Source organism: Mustela nigripes, chromosome 15 (assembly GCF_022355385.1).
Source record: "Mustela nigripes isolate SB6536 chromosome 15, MUSNIG.SB6536, whole genome shotgun sequence".
NCBI classification, from domain to species: Eukaryota; Metazoa; Chordata; class Mammalia; order Carnivora; family Mustelidae; genus Mustela; species Mustela nigripes.
This window is the reverse complement of record NC_081571.1, coordinates 79647615-79674266: the sequence shown is the minus strand read 5'-3', so window position 1 is coordinate 79674266 and position 26652 is coordinate 79647615. Positions and strand designations below refer to the sequence as shown.

The 26652-nt window shown below is 40.2% G+C and overlaps 1 protein-coding gene across 1 annotated transcript; it reads left to right on the top strand.

The window, feature by feature from the left end:
* Positions 1 to 305: 305 nt before the first annotated feature.
* Positions 306 to 25902, top strand: ARGLU1 (arginine and glutamate rich 1). The gene is made up of 4 exons (XM_059378177.1): positions 306 to 891; positions 8806 to 9031; positions 11323 to 11406; positions 25036 to 25902. The coding sequence occupies exons 1-4, from the start codon at positions 545 to 547 to the stop codon at positions 25198 to 25200; spliced, it is 822 nt and encodes a 273-aa protein (XP_059234160.1). The 5' UTR covers positions 306 to 544; the 3' UTR covers positions 25201 to 25902.
* Positions 25903 to 26652: the final 750 nt, after the last annotated feature.

The following is a 26652-nucleotide window of genomic DNA, read 5'->3' as shown; positions in this document are numbered from 1 at the left end:
ACGCCATCTGGGGCTGCGTGACACAAATCCACCCCCTAGAAAATAATGCAGTCAGCCATTTCCCGCTGAAGCACCATTTCATTCCCACCAAAACGGGACGGGCTCATTCTCACGGCGTCGGCATCTCACCGGAAAGCAGACGTGCTCTGAAGCTGAGGTGCGGGACTCCGGCTCCCGACCGCCCGGCTGGCGAGGGCTGGCGGAAGGAGCCGAGTGCGCTCGGAAGCGCTCGCTCGGCCTTCGGCGACCATCGTGAGGGGGCGGGGCTCGCGTAGCGGCGCGTTCCGCGCGGGGCATTGTGGGGAGGGCGGCCGGTGCTGCCGCGGCTGCCATCTTTGCAACTCCTGGCGTTGCGGCCTTGTCGTTGGAGGCGGCCTTGGTGGCGGCCGTCGACCTAAGCGAGCGGTATAAAGTGAGCTGGCTGACCGCTCTCCTTCCCCCGGTCTCGACAGCACGGCCAGCCGGCGTCCGGAGGCGGGAGCGAGGGCGGTGGGACGCGTGCGGGACCCGAGGCCAGCGGTTAGTCACAGCGTCGCCCGGAAGGATGGGCCGGTCTCGGAGCCGGAGCTCGTCCCGCTCCAAACACACCAAGAGCAGCAAACACAACAAGAAGCGGAGCCGCTCGCGGTCGCGGTCCCGGGACAAGGAGCGCGTGCGGAAGCGCTCCAAATCCCGGGAGAGCAAGCGAAACCGGCGGCGGGAGTCGCGGTCCCGCTCGCGCTCCACCAACACGGCCGTGTCCCGGCGCGAGCGGGACCGGGAGCGCGCCTCGTCCCCGCCCGACCGCATCGACATCTTCGGGCGCACGGTGAGCAAGCGCAGCAGCCTGGACGAGAAGCAGAAGCGGGAGGAGGAGGAGAAGAAAGCGGAGTTCGAGCGGCAGCGAAAAATGTGAGCGCCCGCGGGGGGAGGGGCGGGGCGGCCGGGGGGGGGGGCGGCGGGCGGCGGGGTCGCAGGAACCCGCCGGGAGGGTGCCCCGCGGCCGGGCGGGAGGCCGCGGGCAGCTCGGGCCCACGAGGCGGCCGGGGAGGAGCACCGTGGGGCTTGCGCAGGGCAGGCTCGGAGCGGGGAACGCGATTTTGGCGCGAGAGGAGCCGAGTGCCGGAAGCAGGGGTGGAGCCGGGAGTGCGGTGCGAGCGCGGCTCGGGCCGGGGAGGGCGGGGGTGCGCGCCTGGGGCGGCGTGCGGAGCCCCGCGGCCGGCCGGTGCGGCGCCGGCAGGAGTGCGCCCGCGGGAGCAGGTCGCCGCCGGCCCCGGCGGTCCCGCACCGAAGCCTCCGTTTGGGACCCGGCTTGCGCGGGAATAGGGCGCCAGGGCTCCCGCAGGACACCCCCAGATGCCTTTTCCGTTAGTGCGCTCCTTTTGTTAAAGGTGGTCGCGCCTGCGTTTCTTTTTTTTTCTTCGAACCTGCTGGGTGTTTGTCATTTTGTGAGCTGCAGAAACAAAATGCACACACTCGAGACACAAGTACCATGAGTTTCCGCACTTGAATGCACCTGCTTAACCACCGTCCCAATCGGAACTCACTCGCGTCCTTACACTTCTTATTTACGTTGCTTTATAATCCTCTGCGGCAGACTTCAGTGCAATCCTGCTGTTCGTTTTCCTTCTTAGTATACTTTTATTTAAAAGGCACTTGCGTATTTGCTTTTACTTTCACATTGCTCACATATAGAACTTAATTTAGGGAAGATCAGCGTCACGGTAAGGTTCCCAGCTTGAAATATAGTTTGGGTAAAAGTATTTTTGAAAGAGTCCTCTCGGGTATTTTTAGACCCCAGAGTAGGTGCAAATAATTCCAAACTGATCTTTTGGTTTTAAAATGCGGCGTTTTGTTTTGGCTTAAGACCATGGTCCTTTGATTCTCTGGGTATTCATTTCCCAAAGTTAGTTTGCAGACTTTCCCTCTTTAACCAACCGTCTTCTTCAGTTCTTGAATTCATGTGTAGAAAAGTGCACATGAAGCAGGAAAGTTAACTGAATTTAGGATTTTCCTGGGACAGATACATGTGTACTGAGTTGTCTAGGGATTTTAAATATTAAAAAAAAAATTTTTTTTAAGATTTTATTTATTTATTTGACAGGCAGGGATCCCAAGTAGACGGAGAGGCAGGCAGAGAGAGAGGGAAGCAGGCTCCCCGCTGAACAGAGAGCCCTATGCGGGGCTCGATCCCAGGACCCTGGGATCAAGACCTGAGCCTAAGGCAGAGGCTTTAACCCACTGAGCCACCCAGGCGCCCCTAGGGATTTTAAAATTTTATATGTTTGGGTTTGTATTATGTAAATTTTCCAGCAGTGTTTCTTTCTTTTCTTTTTCTTTTTCTTTTCTTTTTTTTTTTTTTTTTTTTTTAAGATTTTATTTATTTGTCAGAAAGAGAGAAAGCACACAGGCAGGCAGAGAGGCAGGCTCCCCACAGAGCAAGGAGCCCAATTTGCGACTCATTCCCAGGACCCCGGGATCATGACCTGAGCTGAAGGCAGCGGTTTAACCCACTGAGCCACCCAGGCGTCCCCAGCAGAGGGTTTCTGAGAAGCAAAGTTAAGAGGCATAGGACTGGAACACTAATAATACTACAGAGGAAGCAGTACCAGGAGAGTTATTTTGCTGCATACCTTTTTCTCTTTACGTAGAACTGTTGATATATGTATCTGTATATGAAAACCAAATACAAGTAATTGTTTCACAACCTTGATTGTATAGAATCCAGGTTTTTTGGTCTGGAACAAGATCCTTCGCTGTAAAAATGCAGCTCTCAAATGTCAGCAGATGAACATCTGAAAGATTACTGAAGACATCTCTGAGATAATTTTTCCATTTGAAAACAGATGTCCAAAGAGAAATGATTTGCCATTCACTAGAAAGCTAAGACTTGTGGGAAAAATGAAAGAAACCTGGTATGCAAAGAATAATTAGAAGTGTTTAGCAAGCTATACATGAATAGTAGAGACAAAATACAGGGATTACATGAGAAAATTGGGCAGCTGTATAGTTCCAAGTTGACAGAAGGAACGAACTGCCATTAGCATTTATGAAGGGAGGAGAGCTAGCAGACATCTATACTCTGAATTCCTCTGCGCCATGCAGCAGGTACTCCTTAATTTGGTGTAATGTCTTGGAAATAACAGAGGGAACAATGGGAAGACCTAGGTTTTGGAGCCATGAAAATGGGCATAAGTAGTTGTAGGTCTACAAGTCTCTGTAGATTAGCTCATGATTCAGCTAACAATTTATTGAGTATTTAATAAGTGCCAGATACTATCCTAGGTGTTGTTAATATAAAGATAATTGATCCCTGTCCAAAAAGCTTTAATGATTTAGAAGTAGCTACATTATAATACAGTGTGGTAAATTCAGTGATCATCATGTGATCATAAAAAGAGAGATGATGGATAGGTAGGCACCTTCTAAGCATGGTGGGTGGTAGATGAAGAGAAAATAAGAGAGACTGTCAGGCGAGGCACAGGAAGGTTCCTGTGGGCCAAAGTGGAGTCCCCTCCACTCATGGTTGAGTGAAGGAGGGGAGAGAGGGGAATGGCCCTAAAGAGCGGTTGAACAGTGAACGTTGAGTGGAGCAAGGTGTGTAAGGACTAAAATCATGGAGTGACTGGGGAGGTACATAGTGGCTGGGAATTACGAGAAGTGTCTTGTGTGCCTAATATTAAGGAGCTTGGATTTCATCCTAGAAACCTGAAAAGTTTTCAGGAGGTGAACAGTGTGGGCTTTTTTTTCTCCCCCAAAAACCTGCACGAAATGCTGTAGGATTGATAACTAGTTGCAGTAAAGCCACATAGATGTAGTGAGGTGGTGGTTATTGGAATGGAAAAGAGGGACAGAGTTAAGAAACACTTAGTGCAAATAAAACTGGATTGGAACATACGGGAAATAAAACATGAATGTTGGCTCTCATGTTTCTATTGTGGCTGTTGCACCTCAGCTACCAAATGTCTAAGTAACTGTGTGGCAGACAGTTAAAATGTCAGAAACCTGGTGGATGGAAGACAAGGAAAAATCAAGGGGAGCTTCCATTTGTCACTTGCACCGTGGGCTCTTACATCTGGATATGGTGAGGTTATCTCTGGTTGATACGGGAGACTGAGGCCTGGGAGAAATGTTGGGGAGGAGATGAAATGACCCAGGAAGAGCATGGAGGCAAAAGAGCAGCTGGTTCAGAGGACTGAAAGAACCTTAGGGAATGTTTGTTGGAGGAAGACAAGTGCTTCCTGGAAGCAGAGAAGGGATGTCAGGAGAATGCACCGTGTCCGTGTGCTTGAAGCGATGCAGTGTTAGATGAGAGACCGCCAGACAGCAAAATTAGATTATTCTGTTGGGCTTAACCAATTAGAAAGTTTGGTAATACTGGAAACCAAATTGCTTTGCTCTTTATAGTCGTGAGACCTTGAATAAATCATCTGTGAACTTGATTTCTTTTTCCTGAAACAGAGATACAGGTCTTGCTTATTATGAAGATCAGAAAAATACTGCATTTGCAGTATTGACGTACTTGGCGTACAGTGGGTATCAGTAAATAATGTTGGGTCATAAAATTTATGTACATGGAACCAAATCGAGCCTGGTAAATTTAGGAAGTTATGAGTTACATTAATACTGTAAAAGGTAGACCTTAAGCATTAAACCTTTTTTTCCTCATTTTTGAATAGCTAATTCACATGTTTCAAAATTGAGTTCAAAAGTTCTACCTCTCTCCTGTGTACCAGCCATTTCTTATGTATTCTTTTGAGATGCTTTATGAGTGTTGTATTAACTGTGCATGTTGAAAAACACGGGTGGCTGTAAATGACTTGGAGCAAATCAGTAAATGTTAATGGTATAATAATTTACTGTAGCCTGTGCTAATCTATGTTTGATTATGCTTAATGTTCAACTGCATGACAGATTAAGAGCCTTCTAAATTAAAGTATCTAAACTGAACTGGGATCTATACGAGTGATTCTCAGAATACTTGAAGAGCTCATCTTGAGAGCAAAGAGCAGCTTTTATGTGCAAATTCAGTATGTGGAACTGTGCCTTTTGGGGAAGTTAGGGCTCTAAGACAAAGTATTAGGGCATAAGATCTAGTTGATGTTGATAAAAAAAATTTTAAACAACCAATTTGGTAGTTACATCTTCCCGTATGCTTTTGCCTTTCACTTTTGTCCTGGAGAAACAGTGTAGGGTAGTGTGGTGCTTGAGATGATGAGCTTTAGAGTCCACCTAGGTTGGGAGTCATCTCAGCAAAATGCTGTGAGCTGGAGCCCAGCTAAGAAATTGTTCTTTGCCTGAGGAACCATCAGAGATGTAATCGATGACATGGTGTATAAAGCTGTTGGCACAGTATTTGGTCCCATGTCAATACCGAATTACTGCTGTTTGCTGATGTTATGAGCACTTCCTAGAAGTAAGCTCCTAGGGTTGAGTCTGTGTTGAAAAATATTTCTATGTATATTATATTTAAAATAATAATATGGCCAGTTGCTGTATACAAAGTCATACTCCGTACTGTATTGCCTGGCCCTTGCTGTTTTAATAGTTGACATTTTAAATTGGTTGTGACTGGTGTGTTTAAATTTCTGAAAGCATGGAGAAAATGGGTGCCTAATGTTTTATATACTAGTTCCATTGAAAACGGAAGCTTCATCAGTGGTACAAATTCTTAGTCGGGGAATGTATTCAGCAGAGGAGCCTGAGGAAAAGCTTAGGGACCCTAACCATCAAGAGAGTGACAGACAGTTCCTGTGAGGAAGGTTCGCAGCAGCGGGTGGGCAGTGACACTAAATGATACTCTGTGAAGTACTTATGAACAAGTGTTTTTTTCCAAGAAAGCTTCAGGATCTCTTATGAGAATGAGTCTCAGAGCTACTTTATCATTGATTATGATAATACATTTTTCATCAGTAATGACAGGCTCATTTTTAATTCAGTTATACATTTTTTGTTTGTTTGTTTTTTTACTTAAGGGAGGGGAGAGGGGAATTGAAGCAATACTTTTCAGGGCAGAAACTGAAAAATTTCTGTAAAAAAATTTTTTTCTGATTACTGAAATGGTAATTTTAACTATACTGAGAATAACAGCAACAACAGAAAATCCCATTCTTGATAAACTTGCAGGGGAGCAGTTTTGCTGTGGCGCCCTGACCTTGCCTGTCTCCACGTGGAACCCAGCAGAAGGGCTTAATTACAGTCATGGTGGTATGTCCTGTGGTTCCTCTAGGAAGAAAGGGAGATAAGCAGCCTGGTGAGAAACTCCACTGGGCCATTTCTCATCCTCCCCGTCTCCTTGGAGGTTGGGACTTTCCCCTTGCCCTCCCTCAGGCTATAAAACTCCTGCGCTGTCCTTAGATGGACTCCTTAGCAGCAGAGCTCCCCACTGCTCCCCACTTTTGTGGTCATCTGGCCCCTCGGGTTTGGTGTCCATGAGTGGGACCAGAGAGCGAGCTCACACCGTGCTGATCTGACTTTTGCAGTAAGTAATAAACTGAATTAATTTATTTAGTCTTTTTTCTCCTTACTGACCAACTCTGGAAATGTGGCCCCATTAGCCGTTGTGCTACTGCTGTTACCTAGGGACTGCTTGAAAAACGCTGAATATGTATCAAGTGTCTTCCATCTTTACCAAATTCCTAAGTTGTTTGGCAGTTTTTCTGATGATAATCTAACCTAAAGCCTTCTCCGCTCTTCGCTCTCCTTTTACCTTATATTGAAAGTTTTAGTTGAAACTGTTTGACATTGTCCTTAAGAGTTGAATTGTACCATTTTTGACATTTTAAAATAAAATTTCTTCTTAGGCTTCTTTACATTTACTAATACCATAAGAACCGACTAGCAAAGAAAGTATGTTTGTGGGAGTCCTATATACATCTAAAACTTTGTATTATGTGAACTTAGAGATATATACAAAAGTAGAGAGAATATTATAACCCCAATGTGCCCATCATTCCTGTTCAGCAATTATCAGGTTTACTTATTTCAGCTCATATTTCTCTCTTTGGATGAAGTAGAGAAGCCAGAATCTTTATATTTGAAATGTAGTTTAATTTCTTCTGAAATCACTGCCTCATTTCCTTTAGATATTTCTAGCAATTCATTTTAGTGTTGGGAGTAGCTAGCTTTCTCTTTTATTGAGCTGCTATAAATAAAGGCTCCTTGAAACTACCTTAAACTGTATTTTTTTGGAAGTTCAAAAGGAAAAGGAGCATAGTTACATATTAGGCTTTCGTATCTTTTTAGATAAAAATCAGTAATTTAGTGTTGGGAGGAAATATTTAAGAAACAAGCAACAGAGTCTTCAGAATGGGTATTGCATATATCTACAACCTAAAATTGTATTCTTTCAAGTAGCTACTATCTCCTTGACAGAAAAACAGATTATAAATGCAGGAACTGAAATGAATTACAATGTTAGAGATAACACTGGTATTAATATGGTATCACTGAGAATAAGTTAACAGAAGTTGAGAATGAAAGCACTTGAATCAAATTGGCATCAACCCCCCAAAATAGAGTTTAGTTGAAGTGGATTTGGGTGTTTAAAGGTCACTTAGATGCTATAAAGTCTTTACTAAACACGTAAATTGAATGACTGGCTCATACATATTTATGAGTCATCAAAAGATACAAAGGTTACAGTTGTATTTAATTTTGTGGGTTGTGAGAAAGTTGAAAGCATTACTAATAACAAATTGTCTTCTTGGGATTTAGATATACTTCCAGAGCCTCTGAATTTATTAATTTAACACAAATTATTGTCTCATCTAGTGCAGTTTAATAGAAAATACAATGTGAGCTACATCTGTAATTTAAGAATTTCCAGTAGCCACATTAAAAAGAAACCAGTGAAATTAATTTTAATATATTCTCAGTTTTTAAGATGTTGTTATTTTAACATGTAACCAAATACAAATAGCTATTAGATTTCTTATACATTTTCTTCATACTGATCTTCAGTTCAGACTAAGCACATGTGACCAAGGAGCTATCATATTGGGTATCAGTGGTATAAAATGTGCATGGTTTACACTGTAGTGCCTTGGTAAATGTCAGTATTTTCAGTGCAGAATTTCGTTTTGAGTAATTAAGTTGTTTTCATAATCTCTAAATGTGATTAAAATAATTAAAACAGTATCATGCTTCATTGAACTTTTTATTAGAACTGACAATGTATTTTCACCCACTTTCCCATCTCTTGAAGAGCTTTTAATTGAAAAATCAATTAACCAAAGAAAGAAAAGGTACAGTAAAAGGTGTTTAGGTTCAGGACCTGAATTAAGTTGGCCTGTATTTTCAGTAAAAGTTAACACTACATTGCCTTAGCAGTCCGAATCTTTTTTAGTCTGTATTTATTTTGATTTTGCTAGTGGAAGTGGGGGAGAGGGGTGAACTTTGTCTGAATAGCTTGCTACATAGTACTTTCTTTTGATTTCTGTAGCTTAACCCTTAGACTGAGTGCATTGGCAAATGAGCAAGTCTGTACACTTAACAACAGCTTGTCTTTTCATTATGAAGTTGATACCAAAAAAGTAGATTCTTGTTTCAGATTTACTGTAAGTTTCTAAATGAAAACTAATGAACTAAGCTCCTTTTATATACATACCAGTCATTTTGTACTTAGAAAGTGATAGAAAACAGAAATACTTCATACTTACTTGAATTTCTATATCCCTTAATTTGGGTATCTTCTATTTCCTTGAATGTTGCATGAAAATGAATTATAAAATTTTAAAATTAGGCTTTGTGTTTGACAGATTTATATCTTGTTTTGTTAGGTTTACTTATATTATCTGAGTCATTGTTTTTTCCTTTGTTTGCCAGTCGGCAGCAGGAAATAGAAGAAAAACTCATCGAGGAAGAAACAGCACGAAGAGTGGAAGAATTAGTGGCAAAAAGGGTAGAGGAAGAATTGGAGAAAAGGAAGGATGAAATTGAGCGAGAAGTGCTCCGAAGGGTGGAGGAAGCCAAGCGCATCATGGAAAAGCAGTTGCTCGAAGAACTCGAGCGACAGAGACAAGCTGAGCTTGCAGCCCAAAAAGCCAGAGAGGTAACGCTCGGTCGTTTGGAAAGTAGAGACAGTCCATGGCAAAACTTTCAGTGTTGGGTGTGCCTCCTGCTCAGTTCAGAAAGAGATGGAATACAGACTAATTCCTTTCTCATCTAAACTTAACATTGCTGCGAAAGTTAATTTTTTAGCCTTATTCAGAAGTGCTGACTGATATTTAAAAGTTATTTTCATAAAACATATTCAAGGATACTTTTTGATTTAATGAAACTGACTTACATATTTGAGAAGTGTTTGAAACTTTTGCCATGGCTGCAGGACTTACATTCTTTTTTGGGAGGGCGGAGGGAGACAGGGAGCGGTAAAGGGAAAAGGTGAAAATCCGCCTGTGGATGTGTATTCTTCTTCTCTGTGTATCATTCTTACTGCCTAGACTGTGAGAGGCGGTTTGCCTTCAGTCAGATTACAGAGAGCAGGGCCCGACATTGAGTGACAGCACCTGCTTTTGATGCATAGGTTTTCTTGCTCTTCTTTTTGTCCTTTTACCCCTCACCCCCTACCCTAAATCCTGCTTCAACACAATGGACTAATTCTAGCACTCTGATCATAAGGCCCTCCATTTTCCTAATGTGTTTCAAAGAATCTTTTTAGGAAAAATGTCCAGATTATTCATCCACTTTTTTAGTATCTACTAACAACTCCTTTTTTTCTCTAGAGAGTTATGAAGGAACAGGTTGTCCTTGTCTGGAGTCAAGCTAAACACACGATTTGTTTTATCAGCAGCTGGAGCAGAAGTTGAAAATGTCTTTCTGTGAGACAGTAATTTGCTACTGAAGCTTTATGGCTTATTTGCACTTATTACTCCAGGTTCCTAAAACTTGTTGAAAGTCACTGAAACACTTAAGGCAAATTACTTCACGGCCCTGAGTGTCCCTTGACGTAGTTTGCATAATGAATATGAATTCCATTGGTGTATGCCATAGAAAATCCTGTAGTTCTCTTTTCTTGAACTTAAATGTTCGACTCAGAATATGTGTCTCCTATCATTGTTAATCTTGGCCTTATGGTGGACAAGTTGGCATCGTATTAAATCTCTCTTATTTTCCAGTAAGCTTAGCTTTTCAAATGCATTTTCCCTTGTGCTGTCTTTAAGTAGATACATGTGTCTGTATTTGGTAGCTATCACAGACTGCAATTGAATGTATGAAATTTTATTTATATCAGTGCTTTTGATAATGAAGATAATTTTGGAGTAATGGTGCTATCTTGTAGCGAGTTATTAATCATAGGAAGATTTTTTTCTCTTCGTTTGCTTTTTGTTTCATATTAACAATTTTTTTTTTAACACGGACACAACCCTCTGACAGTCTTTCCAAATATTAAAATCATTTGAATATGTATGCTGTGATCTGAGCACTGCCCAAACCATCAAGCAATCTTCATATAGTTTGCATTATAAAATCTCATTAAATTCTCCAATAAAAAATAAATTACAGAATTTTATTTCCGGACCATGCACCCCCTGGATTCCTGAATCTCAGTTCAGACTGTAGATGACAAGATAAGCTGCCTTTAGAAATTGTCAACATCTGAATGTTAAGTCCATTTTCCCCATGGAAGAGCCCTTAGTTCCATGAAGTATGGATTACCATTTGTATTTTTCACTAACAGTAAATGTATTTTTCTTATTAATTGTTTGCCTTAGGAATGATGAATTACATTTTTTGTTCCTTCTTACCATAAACATCTGCATTCCTCAGCTCAGCCTTCCTTGTATGTTGTTTCTTTATAAATGGTTGAGCTGCTGATGCAGGTATTGCCAAGCTAACAGTACAAATCATTTTAAAGAGGAAGCTGGCGCGTATGGCAGCCGAGGAGCACACTCTGCAGGACACTGGACAAGACAGTAAATATTCAACTTTTAATGCTGATTAAAGGAGTATAGGTAAAGAATACGTAGGTATACATAATTGGTGAGACAAATATTCACTTTATTTATATTTTATATATTATTTTTTTAATTTGGTAAATACTATCCAGTTTTGTAGTTGTCCTTGTTGATTTGTGTGATATTAAAGTATTAGTAATAATTGCCAGGAAACTGTCATTAGGGAGGGTTTAGTCGGTTGCTGTTTGGACTGGGAGGGATGATTTAAATTTCGTGCTAGCAACAAATTTTAGTGGCTGCACAGTTTATCATTTGTCAGACAGAAGGTAGCTATATAGCTACCCTCTAAGTCAGATCAAAAAAGTTCAGAGGAAGATTAGTAAATATTTATCAGTAAAAATAAACATTTTGTTTTTCTAACATCTTAACATGTCCTCCCCTTTAGGAGGAAGAACGTGCAAAACGTGAGGAGCTAGAGCGAATACTGGAAGAGAATAATCGAAAAATTGCAGAAGCACAAGCCAAACTGGTATGTATGAAGCATACGTGAAAAGTATTTTATATTTGCTTTATTTTTTCAGATTTTATGGGATGATTTGTGCTCTATGACTGACATATTTCTTGGAGTTTTCAGGGCCCTTTTCAGGGATTTGAGGCAAGAGCCGGAATGGTTGACTAGATTTTATTAAGTGTCTTCCAGAGGAATCTTAACTGCGGCTATCCAGAAATTCTATATATGGAGAAAATTCTAAGATTTGCAGTGGTTTAAGACCGGTTTTCTGGGAGATTTGGACTAACCCCACTCCAAAGTTTTTCTTTTACATTTACGCCTAAACAATAACAGCAAAGGTTTTGGAAGTATTTAAACTAAAATGCAGCATTTCACTTCACATTAGTTACCCTGTTTACTAGGTAAAGTAGGTAGCATATGTTTGGTAGTAAGTGTATCAGACTAATAAGCTCTTTTCCTATTCCAAGTTACAACCTAGCAAGGAATATGGAGACTGAAGTAATTATAACCTGGGAATATAAAAGGTGATTCAGAGCAATTTAAACATTTTAATAAAGAAGCCAATATAAGAATATTGAGGTAGTTTTTTAAAAAATAGAAAAAGAACTAATCTGTTTTTTTCCTCTCAGTTCTGTTTTTTAGTGCTTTCTGAGTTTTTGGTTTGTTTCTTTGTTTTTAGCACAGACTAGTATTTGAAGTGGAGTGAAAAAGTAGAACAAAAATTTTGATGTCCTAGGTTTTTCCATTTAAGAGTATATACTTTGAAGCAGTCTCTGTATGATAAAGTAAGCTAGAATTAAAGGACTGTGGATATAAGGAAGCCAAAAAACAAAAGGAGAATGGGCTTTGGAAGGAAAAATTTCTTTTTCCCTTGAAGGTAGCATATAGGAATTCTCTTTCACAGTAAGAATGTAAGTCAGAGATGGAAGGAATCTTAGGGTGAATAGGGGATGAGTGCTGTCGAGTGCCCAGGACTAGAGACATGGCCCAGGAGGTAGTCTTGGTTCTAGACATCTTCAGAAGTTTTGTCTAGTTAGAAATGTGTTGAGACTAGTACAGTTGTAAGAGACACTTGCTGCCAAGTCATACTGTTGACTTGGAGGGTGGGGAGCAAGTTGTAAGCACCAGGTGGATGATTTAGAGAAAAAGAAATTCTAGGGACTGTTGATAAAGGCACTGAAAAGGATCGGAGTTGGGCTAAGTCATTAATTGACACTGAATCCCAAGGAGAGTAGGGGTGAAGGAGAAGGACCATAAGTAATGTGTCCTATAGTTGATACGGTAACTTTTTACATAACCTTAAAACTATGGAGCAATTAATTCTAAAGCATGAGGTTTTAAAAGATAGCATACCCCAGAGAAAAGCCAGTACTGGAAATACCCGAAGCAACTTAGCATGATGACACTATGGATTCTTCGCTAATACTGCTGTCCTGGCTGTTAAAAAGGCTGGCATGAAAATACCTTAAAACCTCTTAAGGTAGCAAAAGCCCTGTGAATGGTGATGCACTGTGAATGGATGAGGAGTAATTATAAGATATATCACTACATGATCATCAGTTAGTCTGTGATCATACCTTTTTTAGTAATGCTGTATGAGAAGAAAAGCTCAGTGTCGGTAGGAAGGAAGGAAGGTGGAAAGAAGGAACCTTAATTTGAGTTTGGAAGGTTGAACTTGAAAGGTAAATACAGAGTGGTTTTTAAGGCACGGATATTTCCAGAAAGGAGGAACAGTATAGTTGGTATTTAACATGGTGAATCAGAATTGCCAAGCAGGTGGAACAGAATTCCCGTTAAGAGTGTGATAAAAAATTCGTTAGCCTGGTGAGTTCAGTTTTTGGGTCTCCTGGAATGCCAGTGACCTACAGAGCAGAGCTCCTCAACTTGTTAGGTCCTGCCGAGAGATCCCTTCTGATCTGGGCTGTGTGGTGCCTAGGGGAACTTGGTTGGGCTCTTTATGTTCCTTTTGGCAGCTTTCTTTGTTTACCGACATGGATCTTAAAATTAAAAATATGACTTCTGTATGTCATTACTGGGAAAAGATTAGCAAGCTTACTCTAGAGCAGTGCTTCTTCGCAAGTGGTAGTAATTGGCCAATTTTTGTTCTTGTCTTTTAATCCTAATTTGTCTCAGACCTCTACTTTGCAAAATATAATTAAGATAAGTTACTAGAAAAATGAGGTCAAGTGGCTATAAAAGCTTCTTAAACACTTCTGGTTTCTACATATCTTGTTATAGATCCATTATAGTTTGCAGACTGTTGCTGATTCATGAGCTGTACTTAGACTAGTGGTTTTTCTAGAACATTTGAGCTTGATAGAATAGGTTATATAGTGACATTATTTTGACTGCATGTTATCCGTAGACTTTAGTGAAAAGATATCTTGGAGAAACGAAGTTTGAATTTGAGAATATTTGGTAAGGATTTGGACAGAACTCATATATTTCCTATATATTATAAAGTTGAAGTTTAAGAAATTATTGTCCACGTTGGACAAAATTAATTTTTACTTGGTTCTGTTGGCAGTGAGTCATAGGCTTGCAGGGAAAGTGGAGCATCCTTTGTGTTGGAGAAGACCAGGAAATGTTGCTGCATAAAGATGCCAGGCACATATGGAGATTTCTTTAGTTTTTGTTCATTCCTTATCCTCTCGATTTTGAGCAAGTTTGTTTTTATCTTTTTACCAATTTATTAGGAAATATCACATGGTCTATATTGAATGTTCCATTAGAAGAGTAGGTATTTAAGAAAGGAAGGAGAGTGTGCTAGTGTTGTAGGTAGCATGGGACTTGTCCTGGTTATGTCAGTAGTGCTCGTTTATCTTGTCGCACCAGCAGTTCCGTTTGCTTTGTGACGTCATAAATATGCTAGAAATGTGGACCGCTGCATTGTATGAGGAGAAGAAAGTGATGCATTCTTACTTCTAGAGGGCGAGGGAGAAAGAGGCAGTGGTCAAGCTTAACTATTCACATAATCTGTACTGAGAAGTTACTGTGTCTGAAAAGCGATTTGGAAATAAAAATGGACAAGAACTTAAGTTCTCTTGAAGTATTTACTGTATTAATGGTGGAGTCAGGGACAGTCCCAGGAAAAGTTAAAAGTAATAGGAAAGTATTTGGTAGTGGGATGTGTGGTAATTGGCGTAACTGCCTCAGGGTGGCCTGGGAACCTCCTGGAAAAAACCCCATGAGCCCAACCTCAGTGGCCTGTGAGGAATTGAATTTACAGTGGGTGCAGGAGTGTGAGGAAATGAAGCCTGGCAGAGGCCTTTTGGGGATTTTGTGGAATTAAAGGCAAGAGTGTGTGGGCTCTCCGAGGATGGTGGGCTAGGCGCAGTAATAGCTATGGTGGTAAACCAAATTTCTGTGTAGTAAGAAGTTTGTGGGATAAGTAATGGTAGACGCTGTCTGAAAGTAGATTAAAGACAGGTTGGAAAAGATAGTACCCTGGGGGAGATTTCTTAAACAACATAACCATGAAAGAATAATGCAACAATTTCTTACACGTCAGTAAAGAAGACTGACTCCCGCATGGAAAAAGTGAAAGATATACATGAGAATTTACACAAGTAGAATGAAGAGTGCTATAATCAATTCTTGAAAATACATCCCAGTATCCCAGCTTCTGTAGGAAAACTAAGAAGTGACTCCCCCCGCCACACACACACACGCTTTTCTTTTTCTGTATAAGTAAATACCAATAGAAAAGACTTTTTTTTTTCCTCATTAGCACCAAGTTTTGGCAAGAATAAGGTATAGAGAGACCTTTTCTATGGTAATGGAGGGAGTGTGTAATGGCCCATAGCCATTTTAGAAAATAGGACTGAATCAGTAAATATCAGCAACCTTAAATCTGTTTCTGAGAATTTATCTTGTGAAAACTGCATCAGATGCAAATAAGGTAATACAGAAAAAAATTCTCACCATGTTATTTAGAATAGTGAAAATTTTGCAGGTTTATAGATGAAGTATAACCTGTGCTTATAGTTGGCTTTTCAGTAGTCTAAAAGTATTTGGTAATACAGGGCAAAAGGCTAAAAACAAAATTATGTATACATGATCTTGCTAATTTGAAAAGTATACTTGCACAGTTTAGTAGATGGAAAAATATGCCAAAATGCTTAGTAGTCTCTATTGTGAGACTTATATGTAACTGTATACTTTTATCCAGTTCCTATATTTTATACAACTAACATACATCACTTTCATGATCACATAAAAATAATTACGAAAGTAAATATAAACCACTCTTCAATGGACTTATAAGTAGGTCCTTGTGACAAATGTTCACATTGATTGCAGTGATGACGGTAGTGAGGACTGCGTTAGCTTAGCCACATGGGCTCTCTTGTATGTGAAATTCTTTTCTTTTTTATTTTTTTTATTTATTTATTTTTTTAATTTTATTTATTTGAGAAAGAGTGTGGGCGGGGAGGAGATAGAGAAGCAGGATCCTTGTGAGCAGGGAGCCCAATGTAGAACTGCATCCCAGGACCTGAGATCATGACCTGAGCCGAAGGCTGACGTTTAACCCGACTGAGCCACCCAGGTGCCCCCCCGTATGTAAAATTTTTATGAGGTGTTCCAGACCGAGGGTAGTTTTTGTGCACATTCCAAATTGTTTGTCAGGATGCTTGATTTTATTGGTTCAGTAGGAGGCAAAAGAACATTACTCAACACGTTTTATTCATAACATCAAACAAGAATTAATTCACACGTGGTTTGGCTTGACTGGATTTGGCCTTTTGGCAGATTGGTTTCTAGTTCTGGCTTAGTATTGGCAGTACATAACTATCTTCAAATATTTGAGAGGCCCTTGTTAATACAAGGGAGAATTTAAACTTTTTGAAGAAATGTTAAAAATGATACCTAAAAATTTTTTTGCTCCTCTTTTCCATACACATTTTTTGTGACGTGTCTGGGAAAAGCCCAGGTATTATTTTGAAATGTGTAAGAATCTTACTTACCCAGAAAGGGAAACAGACTAAGAAAAGTGATAGGAGTTGCTTGGAATTAAATGTCATTTCCGGAGGCTGTATCAGTAGAAAATGGCCTTCAGGTTATTCACTGGTGAAGGAAGATGGTAGTAAAATGGAACCTGGTTACTTTGCTTGTGAATACTTGAACTATAATAAGAGACTGACAATTTCTAATACAGTTATAAAAATTACTACGTTATGATGATATAAAATTAATTTTAACTGGGAACTTTTGATTTTTATTTTTTTAAGATTTATTTATTTGAGGGAGAGAGAGTATGAGTGCACAGGCTGGAGGGACAGGGAGAGAGAATCCCCAGCAGACTCCATGCTGAGCACAAGAGCCTAATGGGGGCTCGATTTGGTGACCTTGAGAGCATGACTTGAGCTGAAACCAAGAGTTGGACACTTAACTGACTGAGCCATCCACATGCCCTCGAAGTTTTAAAATATATGCAAATCATAAGTCTACAGTGTATTTTTGCTCCTTAATAATGAAAATAGTTTTCTCCTTACCCACTTGCAAAATAGGGGATTTACCATGTTCATCATTGCTTTGAGAAATGAAAAAAAATAGGACCATCTGTAGAAGTTGATTATATGTGAAAAGTGTTCCACCAACTTAAGGTAGATCTCACTTTGCAATTTAGAAATTTCTCTGGAAAATAACCCCCCCACCAACAAAAAACCCATGTGTTATTATGTCCTGATCTCTGAAATCTCTGAATGTTACCTAATGTGTCCCCAAAAAAGGGTCTTTGCAATTATGATCAAGTTAAAGATCTTGAGTTAATCCCACATCATCCACCGTGCTCTTAATGCCATCATATGTATCGTTACAAGAAGAAGGCAGAAGGAGATTTTTTTACCACACTGTGCATACAAAGGAGAAGGCTAAAGACAGAGCAGAGAGAGATTTGAAGATTCTGGCCTTGAGGATTGGAGTGATGTGGTCAGAAGACAAGGAATCCAGGCAGCAACCAGGAGCTGGAAGAAGCAAGCAATAGGCTTTCCCCTCAAGCCTCCTGAGGGAGCATAGCCCTGTTGACACTTCAGATTTTGGACCAGTGATCCAGATTTTGAATTTCTAGCCTCCAGAATAATTTTACATTGTTTTGAGCTACATAGTTTGTGGAAATTGGTTGCCTAAAAATCTGGAAGTGGTTTCGAAGTTGGACAGAGGTTGGAAGAGTTCTGAGGCATATGATAGAAAATACCTAGACTGCTTTAAAAAATACTGTCGGTAGAAATACGGACTTCAAAGGTGCTTCTGGTAAGGGCTTAGACAACAAATGAAGATGTTACTGGACGCTGGAAGGGAAGGGAGGTCCTCATTGTCTACTGGTGGAAAACCCGGCTGGACTGTGCCCTACAGCTGTGTGGAAGGTGGAGCTTGTAAGGGTTGAAATTGGTTATTTAACTGAAGGTATTTCTAAGTAAATATATATATATATATACTTACATATATACTCTAAGTATAAAGTGTTGCGTACAGCCTGCTTTCCTCTGGTAGTTGATAGTAAAACTCAAGGAGATAAATAGATAAATAAACTGATAAATTAAAAAGGAAAGAGCACTTGATGTTTGGAGGAAATTTCAACCTATCTAGATTACAAAAGATGCTAAAGTTGGTTATTACTGTTAGAAAAACTCTGGAAAGAAGACCAAGATTATGACTGGACAGCCATTTGCAAGGGCTGAAGAGATTATGCATGTGACTCATAGGTTCCCTCAGCCACTTTAGCAAATGCCACGAGTAAATGAGATTTATCCAGGAAAGATCGTTGAGGAGTCTCTTGTCTAATGGCCTGCCAGATGTGGGAGATCCACAGTGTTTTCAGGGTTGCTGTATCAGCAGAAACCCTGCCAGCTTGGACTGAAAGGGACAGGAGGACACAGTGATGAAAAGACTGTTAAGATTCCCAGTAGACTTCCATACAGGAAAAGTGACATGAGCACAGAACAGAGAGAGATGTGAAGATGCTGGTCTTGAAGATTGGAGCAATACATGTGGCAAGCCAGGAAGTCCTGGCAGCCGTTAGAAGTTCAGAGAGGCAAGGAGCACATTCCCTCTGAGAACCTGCAGGAGGAAGGTGGCCCTGTCAACACCCTGATTTTGTTCCAGTAATAATGATTCGGGACTTATTTGCCTCTGGAATAAATTTCTGTTCTCTTAAGGTATCCAGTTTGTGCAGCTTTGTTACAGTGGCTACAGGAAACTAATACAATCGGAAAGAGAACGGACCTTCTTTACTACAGTGAGCATAGAAAAGTTAAAAGCACAGTATTTAGGACAGTTAATATTGATGTATTTACACATTGTAAGAAACAGGCAAATATGGCATGGCATCAAATGTAAATGTCAATCAGATATTTTAATTTGGGCGCCAGGGTGGTTCAGTGGGTTAAGCCTCTGCCTCAGGTCATGATCTCAGGATCCTGGGATGGAGCCCCACATCGGGCTCTCTGCTCAGCAGGGAGCCTGCTTCCCCTTTTCTCTCTGCCTGCTTGTGATTTCTGACTGTCAAATAAATAAATAAAATCTTTTTTAAAAAGTATAAATATTTTAATGTGAGGGTGGTGGCTCAAGTCAGTTAAGCTTCTGCCTCTAACTCAGATTAGGATTCTGGGTTCATGGAACCGAACCCTGTGTCAGGCTTCCTGCTCAGTGGGGAGTCTGCTTCTCCCTCTACCCCTGCTGCTCCCCCTGCTTGTGTGCCTGTGCTCTCTCTCTCTCTCTTTCTCTCCTCAAATAAAATCTTTTAAAAACTATTTTAATTTGAAATGAAATGGGGGAGTTATGGAAGGATGTGTAGTCAGTGAGAGGCATGTTTCTAGTTGATACGATGAAAAGTTCATTTAAGGTATTTTCAGCAACAATTTTTTTAAAACTTTTGGATGTTAGTGTATTAGCATCGTATAGGGTGGCTTGAAGGACATTGTCAACCAGAAACCCACTGAAAAACCCATCCGAAGATGGGGCTTGATTGGTAAGGTGGCTGTAGGAACCAAAGAGAGAATGAACTTGGTGAGTGATACAGTGAGAGGAGGAGGAAGGAGGAAGTGGAGGAAAAAGGAAGGGGAGAAAATCTGATATAGGAACCAGAGAAGATGCCATCTTGCTGACAGCCATGTGTCAGCAAGCACTTCAGAAACTTCCACAAAAGCGAAAGAACGACCAAGACAAACGGAAGAACTGAGTTGAAAGAGAATTGGGGGTATAGAAGATTAAAAGAGCTGCATCTGGATGAGATCATTTTTTGTGAAATTTTAGGACATAAATGATAAAATGCTGAAGGTTTGAGATTGCTCTTCTGGCAGTTTTCCAGAGCTGTCTCCAGACCTCTGGAGGACAGGGATTCTTGTACCGAGGATCCCGTGTCAATCTCAGTTGTCCATTCCTTGTCCTTTCCTTCTTGAAGCCGTTGTCTCCGCATCAGGTAATACTCAGTCTCAGGAGATGTCACACTGGGTTGAAGTTCCAAAAATATATTTAAGATTATAAACATATTTAATAACTGGGCAATTAAATTGAGAAGGAAAGGGGCTGGGAAGAGTGGCTGGTGCTGGCATTCTTTTTAGATGGTAGCTACTATCTTATAATGACAGTATGTACTGTAAGAGTTAATTGTCAGAATAACCAAGTTGCCATGGGTAGGGATTGCTTTTTTTAATCCTTTTGTGTGTTACTTTTTTAACCTTGTATATTAATAAGTTTAGAACATTCTACTGACCTGTAGTTTGCTAAGGGTCAGAATTAATTATATCAAATTTCTTTTTAATATTTTTTCATTGCTTAGCTGAAGTGGGATATACATTACTCTTGTTATAGAGGGGAGGATGAATCATAGAATTATAAACGGCGGAGTGGAATAGGTATGTGTCTGGGAAGGTTAAAATGTAGAAACCCACTACTATTTCCGTGTAGCGGCAGGATTTCCTAATTGGAATACTTTTCATTCTTTCCTATCGTTTTTGTAATTCCTTCTGATACCAAATACTTCTCTTTGTATTTTTAAAACTTTATAAAATTTCATATGTATTTTGAATAGAGGGTAGATTTCCACATCAGGATCACCTTGATGCACAGTATTCTAGAACATGTGAGAAGGAAAAGGCTTAGGAAAGAATAATTTTTTTAAAGATTTAATTTATTTTTTTGAGAGAGACAGATGGTGAGAGAGAGAGCACAAGTGGGGAGGAAAGGGAGAAGCAGGCTCCTCTCTGAGCGGGGACCCTAATGCAGGCTTAATGCCAGGACCCTGGAATCATGACCCCTGAGTCAGGCAAACAGACACTTGACCAACTGAGACACCCAGGTGCCCCAGAAATGAGTAATTTTAATAAAGGCACTGGGCCCTCTGGGTAAAGGGGGAGTGGGGCAAAAGGTACTGGGAGAGTGAATAGGTCCTCCTGCTAGAACGGCCTATCTTGCGCTCAGGTATTTCATCTCACCAGTCACTCTTCGGAATGGCGGTGCAAGGTTGAAGGCCACCTTTGTGAGGGCTCTGGACTCATGGTGTAGGAAGGCCTACCCTAATTTCGTGGCTCTGGTATGGTGGGTGTTAGCTTTTTCTTGGGCCTCTGTGATGTCCATCATGGAATCCATGTAACAGAGCTTAGTATTGTCCGTCTGTATGCGTACCCATACACATTACCCCACCCCTGGCATAGTGCTTGCTTTTGCATACGTTCGAAACAACAGAAGGCTAGAGGAGGAGGAGTGCATGTTTCGCAAGTGGGGTCATCAGGAAGGAAATGGCATGTCAGATTACAGAGGGAGGCTCAGGTTTAGAAGAATACTTAGCAGAGAAGGTGTAGGTTCAGACCTCACAGACGGATTTTCATCATTTGAGAAAGCACTATATTAAAATAGGCTTTGGGTTTTGCTTAGCTAGTCTGTCTTTGCTGTGGTGTAATTGAATAGCATTTATGCTTCGTTTAAAGCTGTAATGGAACAGAATACAAATATTTATACATAAAGACAGGATATATTCACCTGCTCTCTTCATTTTTAAAAATCATTTCATTATCAGGTACTTACAATAGGCACTATATGTTTAACACTAAGGGAGAACCAGAGAAATTCTGGCATCCCTTACACACACACACACACACACACACACACACTCACACTCTTTTATCTCCTGTATTTGTAGACGTCACTGAAATTGAAACTTGTTTTTTCTTTACCCAACCTAAAGTTAATTTCAGTATAGAATTAGTATTTCCTATCGATGAAGGAAATGACTTTGCTTTAAAAATCTTGCTTGTTTTTAATTTAGGTCATGGGATCACATCATTCAAATTAATTTTTCAGAAAAATAAGTGGTTATATCTTTTTCCCCCATCCACCTACTTTTCATTACCATGTCTAAAGGGTATATTCAGTTATGTTTTTTGTCTTTTTTAGAGTTTAAAATGCATATTTTAGCATTTATAAATACACGTATTTTTATTCTCCCCTTTTTGCAGAGAAATAGTATACTATATATAGACTGTTTGGGACTTTGTTTTTCTTAACAGTGTAACTTGGGGATTTTTCCATTTCAGTATGTAGTGATTCCTATTTTTTGTTGTGTTTGTTTTAACTACACGGTATTCTATTGTATAGATTTTTCCATAGTTTAGAAGTCCCATGTTGGGGAATATTTGGGTGTTTCCAGTCTTTTGAAAGCTACATTGCTTTAAAAAAAGTTGTTCAATTTTGCATGTATGCAAGTGTTATTTATAGGATCTATTCCGGGAAATTCATTTACTGGGTAAAAGCATTATGAAGATAGAGCTTTGGTAAGTAGTGCCGAAGTACTCTTCATGAGATAGCAGTGTGTATCTCTGGAATTTGTCAGTGTGATAGTAATTTTAGATTTCTCTTAAGGGTTAGGTGTGATGTTCAGATCCTTCTCAAGGTTCTAACCTGCTTTTCTAAGGGCTGAGTTGGAAGAGTAGGGAAGAGTGAGTCTCAATGTTAATAGTCATAAGGGTTTCTCAGGCACACGGACACACAGTGAAGATTCTTTACCTTGATTTAATCGCACTTTGCCAAACTCTTACCCAAATGTCTGATGATTTGTTACAAGTGGATAAAGGAATTGGCATATGAATTCCTAAAGATGATCAAAGGCAGTTAATTCTTTTCTCTTGTAATAATCAGTGGAAGTCTAAGCGCCAGAGTGGTGGTTTGAAGTGGGTGTACAGGTAAGGCTTCGGTAGGGGGGAGGAACGCACGAGCAGAGGAGAGGGGAGGCAAGATAGAAACCGAGCATGATTTGAGAAAGAACAGTGTGTAGTGTATATACAGTGAGAGCCAGATTATAGAAAGTCTTAAATAGTTTGCTCGTTTGGGAAGTTAGTCCATATATTGCACATGGTGGAAGTCACTGGAAGCTTGAGGGCATGGAGGAACAAAATGATGTTCCAAAACGGTGAGACTTGGTAGCATATTCTGTGGGGTGGATGAGGAGACTGGGAACACAGAAATCCCGTGAAGTGTCTGAAGGAGGTGGGGCCCCGCGCTGGTGCGGTGGCGGTGCACATGGAGCTGCAGGTGAGCCGTCGCCGCGGAAGAGAGAGCATGAAGGAGGTGATAACCGACGGGTTGGCTGTTTGCCCCTGTCCGGGTGGAGGGAGGAGACAGAAGACAGCTGCAGAATATGCGTGGTGGTAGGGAAGGTCATAGAAAGGGCTAATTTATTCTGTGGTTAGGTTTGGGGGATTTGAATCTTGGACATGTTGAACTTTGAAGGTTCCCAGAGGTCTCCCTGATGTGTGTCCAGTAGCTACGCCTATTAGCCAGCTGTAGCTTAGGGACAAGATCTGAGAGATGGAAGATCTATTTCATCTGTCTGTTGGGTTTTCCATCTTGCCAGCTGACCACATTCTCAGTTTTTTAAAAACTTGGATCTTGGGGCGCCTGGGTGGCTCAGTGGGTTAAAGCCTCTGCCTTCCGCTCAGGTCATGATCCCAGGGTCCTGGGATCGAGCCCCGCATCGGGCTCTCTTCTCCTTGGAGAGCCTGCTTCCTCCTGTCTCTCTGCCTGTTTCTCTGCCTACTTGTGATCTCTGTCTATCAAATAAATAAATAAAATCTTTAAAAAAAAACAAAACTTGGATCTTTATCTTTGACCTTTACTTGGTTACAGTGGATTTTTGCCTTACTGTCTCTCTATCTTTTTGTCTACATCCTCACCATCTTAAAGTAAAACAGACCTCTTTGTGTCACGTTGGTATATAAAAGTCAGGTGTTTGGTTTGTTTTTTGTAAACATTTTATGTTGCATACCAGAGTCCGTCACCTTTCCTGTCCTCTGCCATAAAGCCTGTAATGCAGTCACATTGAATGTTACTATTTCTGAACAAAAAGCCTATCAGTGCAGATAAACATGAGTGAACAGGTGGAGAGCCTTAATGTTTTGAGTCACCAGTGTTTCGTGTTAACGTGGGAGGGGAGAAAATTTTTGAAAGACCTAAGTTCAAATGAACAGAAGAATGAATAAAGAGGTCATTAAGCATTGTAGTTCTGACCATCTAGAAAACCATTTTAGTAGAATAGTGGAGATGGAAGCAATGACTTTAAAATCGGACTTTGGGAATAGGAAAGCATTCAGAGGATGCAGTGAATGTTTTTAAATTGAAGGTCAGATAGTGATTTTCCTGAGGTTTAAAACCCCAAATTAGAGCAGGTTTTCTCAACCTTAGGCCTGTTAACATTGAGGGTTAGATAATTCCTTGTTGTTGGCGGCGGCGGGTGGGGGGGGGTGGTGGTGACTTGTGCATTGTCAGATATTTAATAGCATGCCTGTCCTCTGCCCACTAGAAGCAGGAGCCACCCCGCCCCCCTCCTCACACATACCCCCCCACACCGTTTCTGACATCGAGATCACCAGCACATGTTGCCTTAATGTTCCTTGAGATGGGAGGGGTGAGAAATAAGGCTGTGGGTGTGGGGGTTGGTGGGGGCAGCAGGGAGAGACTTGATGAGGAGGGAGAAGGAGAACTGCCTGAACTTTTTTTTTTGGTGACGACGGGAAATGTATATACAATACAGCACAGGAAGAGAGTTGGTTGTGGAAGACTGAAGGAGTTGAAGCCCTGCAGAAGTTAATTATGCCAGTGTCCACTTGAAAGGGAAAAAAAGCATTTTGTAGTCACCTAGGTGAAAAGGGTCTTGAAGTTTTTTCTCTCCAGAGAAAGGGGTCCTTAGTATTTCTTGGTTGTATATTGATAATGTTTTGTAGCCCCAGTAGAGATTTTTCTCTTTAAACTCTTTTATGTCTTTCTAATGATAAATCTGTAGTAATTGATAGATGACCTGCTCTTTGGGTAAATCTATGCCTTTATTCATGATTGAAAATCTCTTCATCTGATGCACTGAAAGTGTCAGTAGGACAAAATCTATGCTGATCTTAAAACATGATTTTGAAATTGCCATTTTCAAAATAGGTAAGTGCTTTTTTTTCTGATTTTTCATAACAAAATCGGAAAATGTAGGCAGAATTAATAAGAAGTTCTTTTCTAATTCCTCGTTGTTTTTTCCTTGATCACTTTGTGTGTGACCGTAGGAGGGTTTTATTCAATATACTGTTGTTTGTAAGCGGTCACATGGTCTCCCAGTATTACTATTAGAAGACAAATTCACAGAAGGTTCTGATGTTTACTTCTTACTTTCAGGCTGAAGAGCAGTTGAGAATTGTTGAAGAACAAAGAAAGATTCATGAGGAAAGGATGAAACTAGAACAAGAGCGACAACGTCAGCAAAAAGAAGAACAAAAAATTATCCTGGGCAAGGGGAAGTCCAGGCCCAAACTGTCCTTCTCACTAAAAACCCAGGATTAAATCGCAAACTGAACTTTTTACAAAGAAAAATGGAAAAACTTTGTATGGTAGCTTCATGTTGAAGTGGTTTTTTTGTTTTGTTTTTGTTTTTTTTTTTTTTTTGTTTTGTTTTGTTTTGTTTTTTGTTTTTGTTTTTTGTTTTTTTTTTTAAATTCGGAAAATCTGGAAAAGTTCGCTGTGCTCTGCATTCCTTTTTATCCCCCCTTAAACTTCCATTAAGTCAGATCCTTATCAGATCATTGTTGTCTTCTAGAAAGTGATCTATTTTTCATCTGTTTGGATTCTGTATTAGTGGTCTGAAGAAGAGCAGATCACTTTGTAAACTGGATGGTCTGATAAGGTTTTTACTGACCCATTGACTTCAGAGTTATACTCTGTCTATTACATCATAATGCTGGTTTTGCTGACTTTTTGTTTTTTTATATATTTATAAAAAAAGAAAAAGTTGGAAATTGCATTGGACGCTCCCAGGGTGTTACTGGACCTCTGTGGTGTATTGTTAAACCAGTGTCCTTGTGAGACTGTTGCTCTTGATGTTCCTGATACAGGTAAGGAAACAGTTGGTCAGCTCTGGTACAAAATATATATACAGTTCAGTATTGTCTCTGTTCAGTTTGTTTTTATTTCATTGACAAAATCAAACCAGCATTCCCCATTGTGTAAATAAATGATTTTGCTGAATAAAGTAAAGTCTTAAATTCATATGTTGAAGCAATTTTTTTTAAAGTTCTGTTAAGTCTTAAAGAGGGTGGTTTACTTTTTGATGGTCAACAGTTTAGAAATCCTAGAACTATACTCTATTTCCTCATTTATACTTTTAACGTAGGATTTATATGTACATTAAATATACTCCTGGACTAGTATTTAATGGCTATTTTTACAAATACCTAATTTATGCTGCTATGGCAATTAAGACTTCAGTATTACCTGTAAGAAAGACTAAGCACCCAGAAGATTTAAATTCTCAATCCTGTGCCTCTGTTTTAGGATATAAGTATTACTACCACAAATTATTACTTAATAAAAGACTAGAAAAATGCTTCTAAAAATTTATAGAATCTTAGATTATTTTCCACGTGGGCCATCAGAAAGAACTTAGCTTTGTACTCTCACAAAAGGCTAAGGTAGTCAAATCCTCTTCATTGTAGGGTGCCTGCACGTTTATTTTCAGGACAAACACATTTAAACTTCTTACCAGTTTTTGTTTTGTTTCTGCATGTGATACCTTATGGATGACTCTTATACACTAGACTCTGCCTCATTTATCTTTACGTATGTTTGTTTTAAGTCTACTGGTATTAAAACATTTATTGAAGAGAGAGATATACCTGAGATGCATAAACATGTCATCAAAGTAGAGAGAATGTTCTCCAGTATTTTTAAGACCATTTGATCACTCTTTCCAAGTGAAACAAAAGCTAATGAGATGACTAACGGTAGATTATTTTGTGT

What these genes read in the sequence shown, in the direction of transcription:
- ARGLU1 (XM_059378177.1), top strand. Translation starts at nt 545, where the DNA reads ATGGGCCGGTCTCGGAGCCGGAGCTCGTCCCGCTCCAAACACACCAAG. An exon ending in TTCGAGCGGCAGCGAAAAAT is followed by an intron (nt 892 to 8,805) that starts GTGAGCGCCCGC and finishes TTTGTTTGCCAG; the next exon opens with TCGGCAGCAGGAAATAGAAG. An exon ending in CAGAAGCACAAGCCAAACTG is followed by an intron (nt 11,407 to 25,035) that starts GTATGTATGAAG and finishes TCTTACTTTCAG; the next exon opens with GCTGAAGAGCAGTTGAGAAT.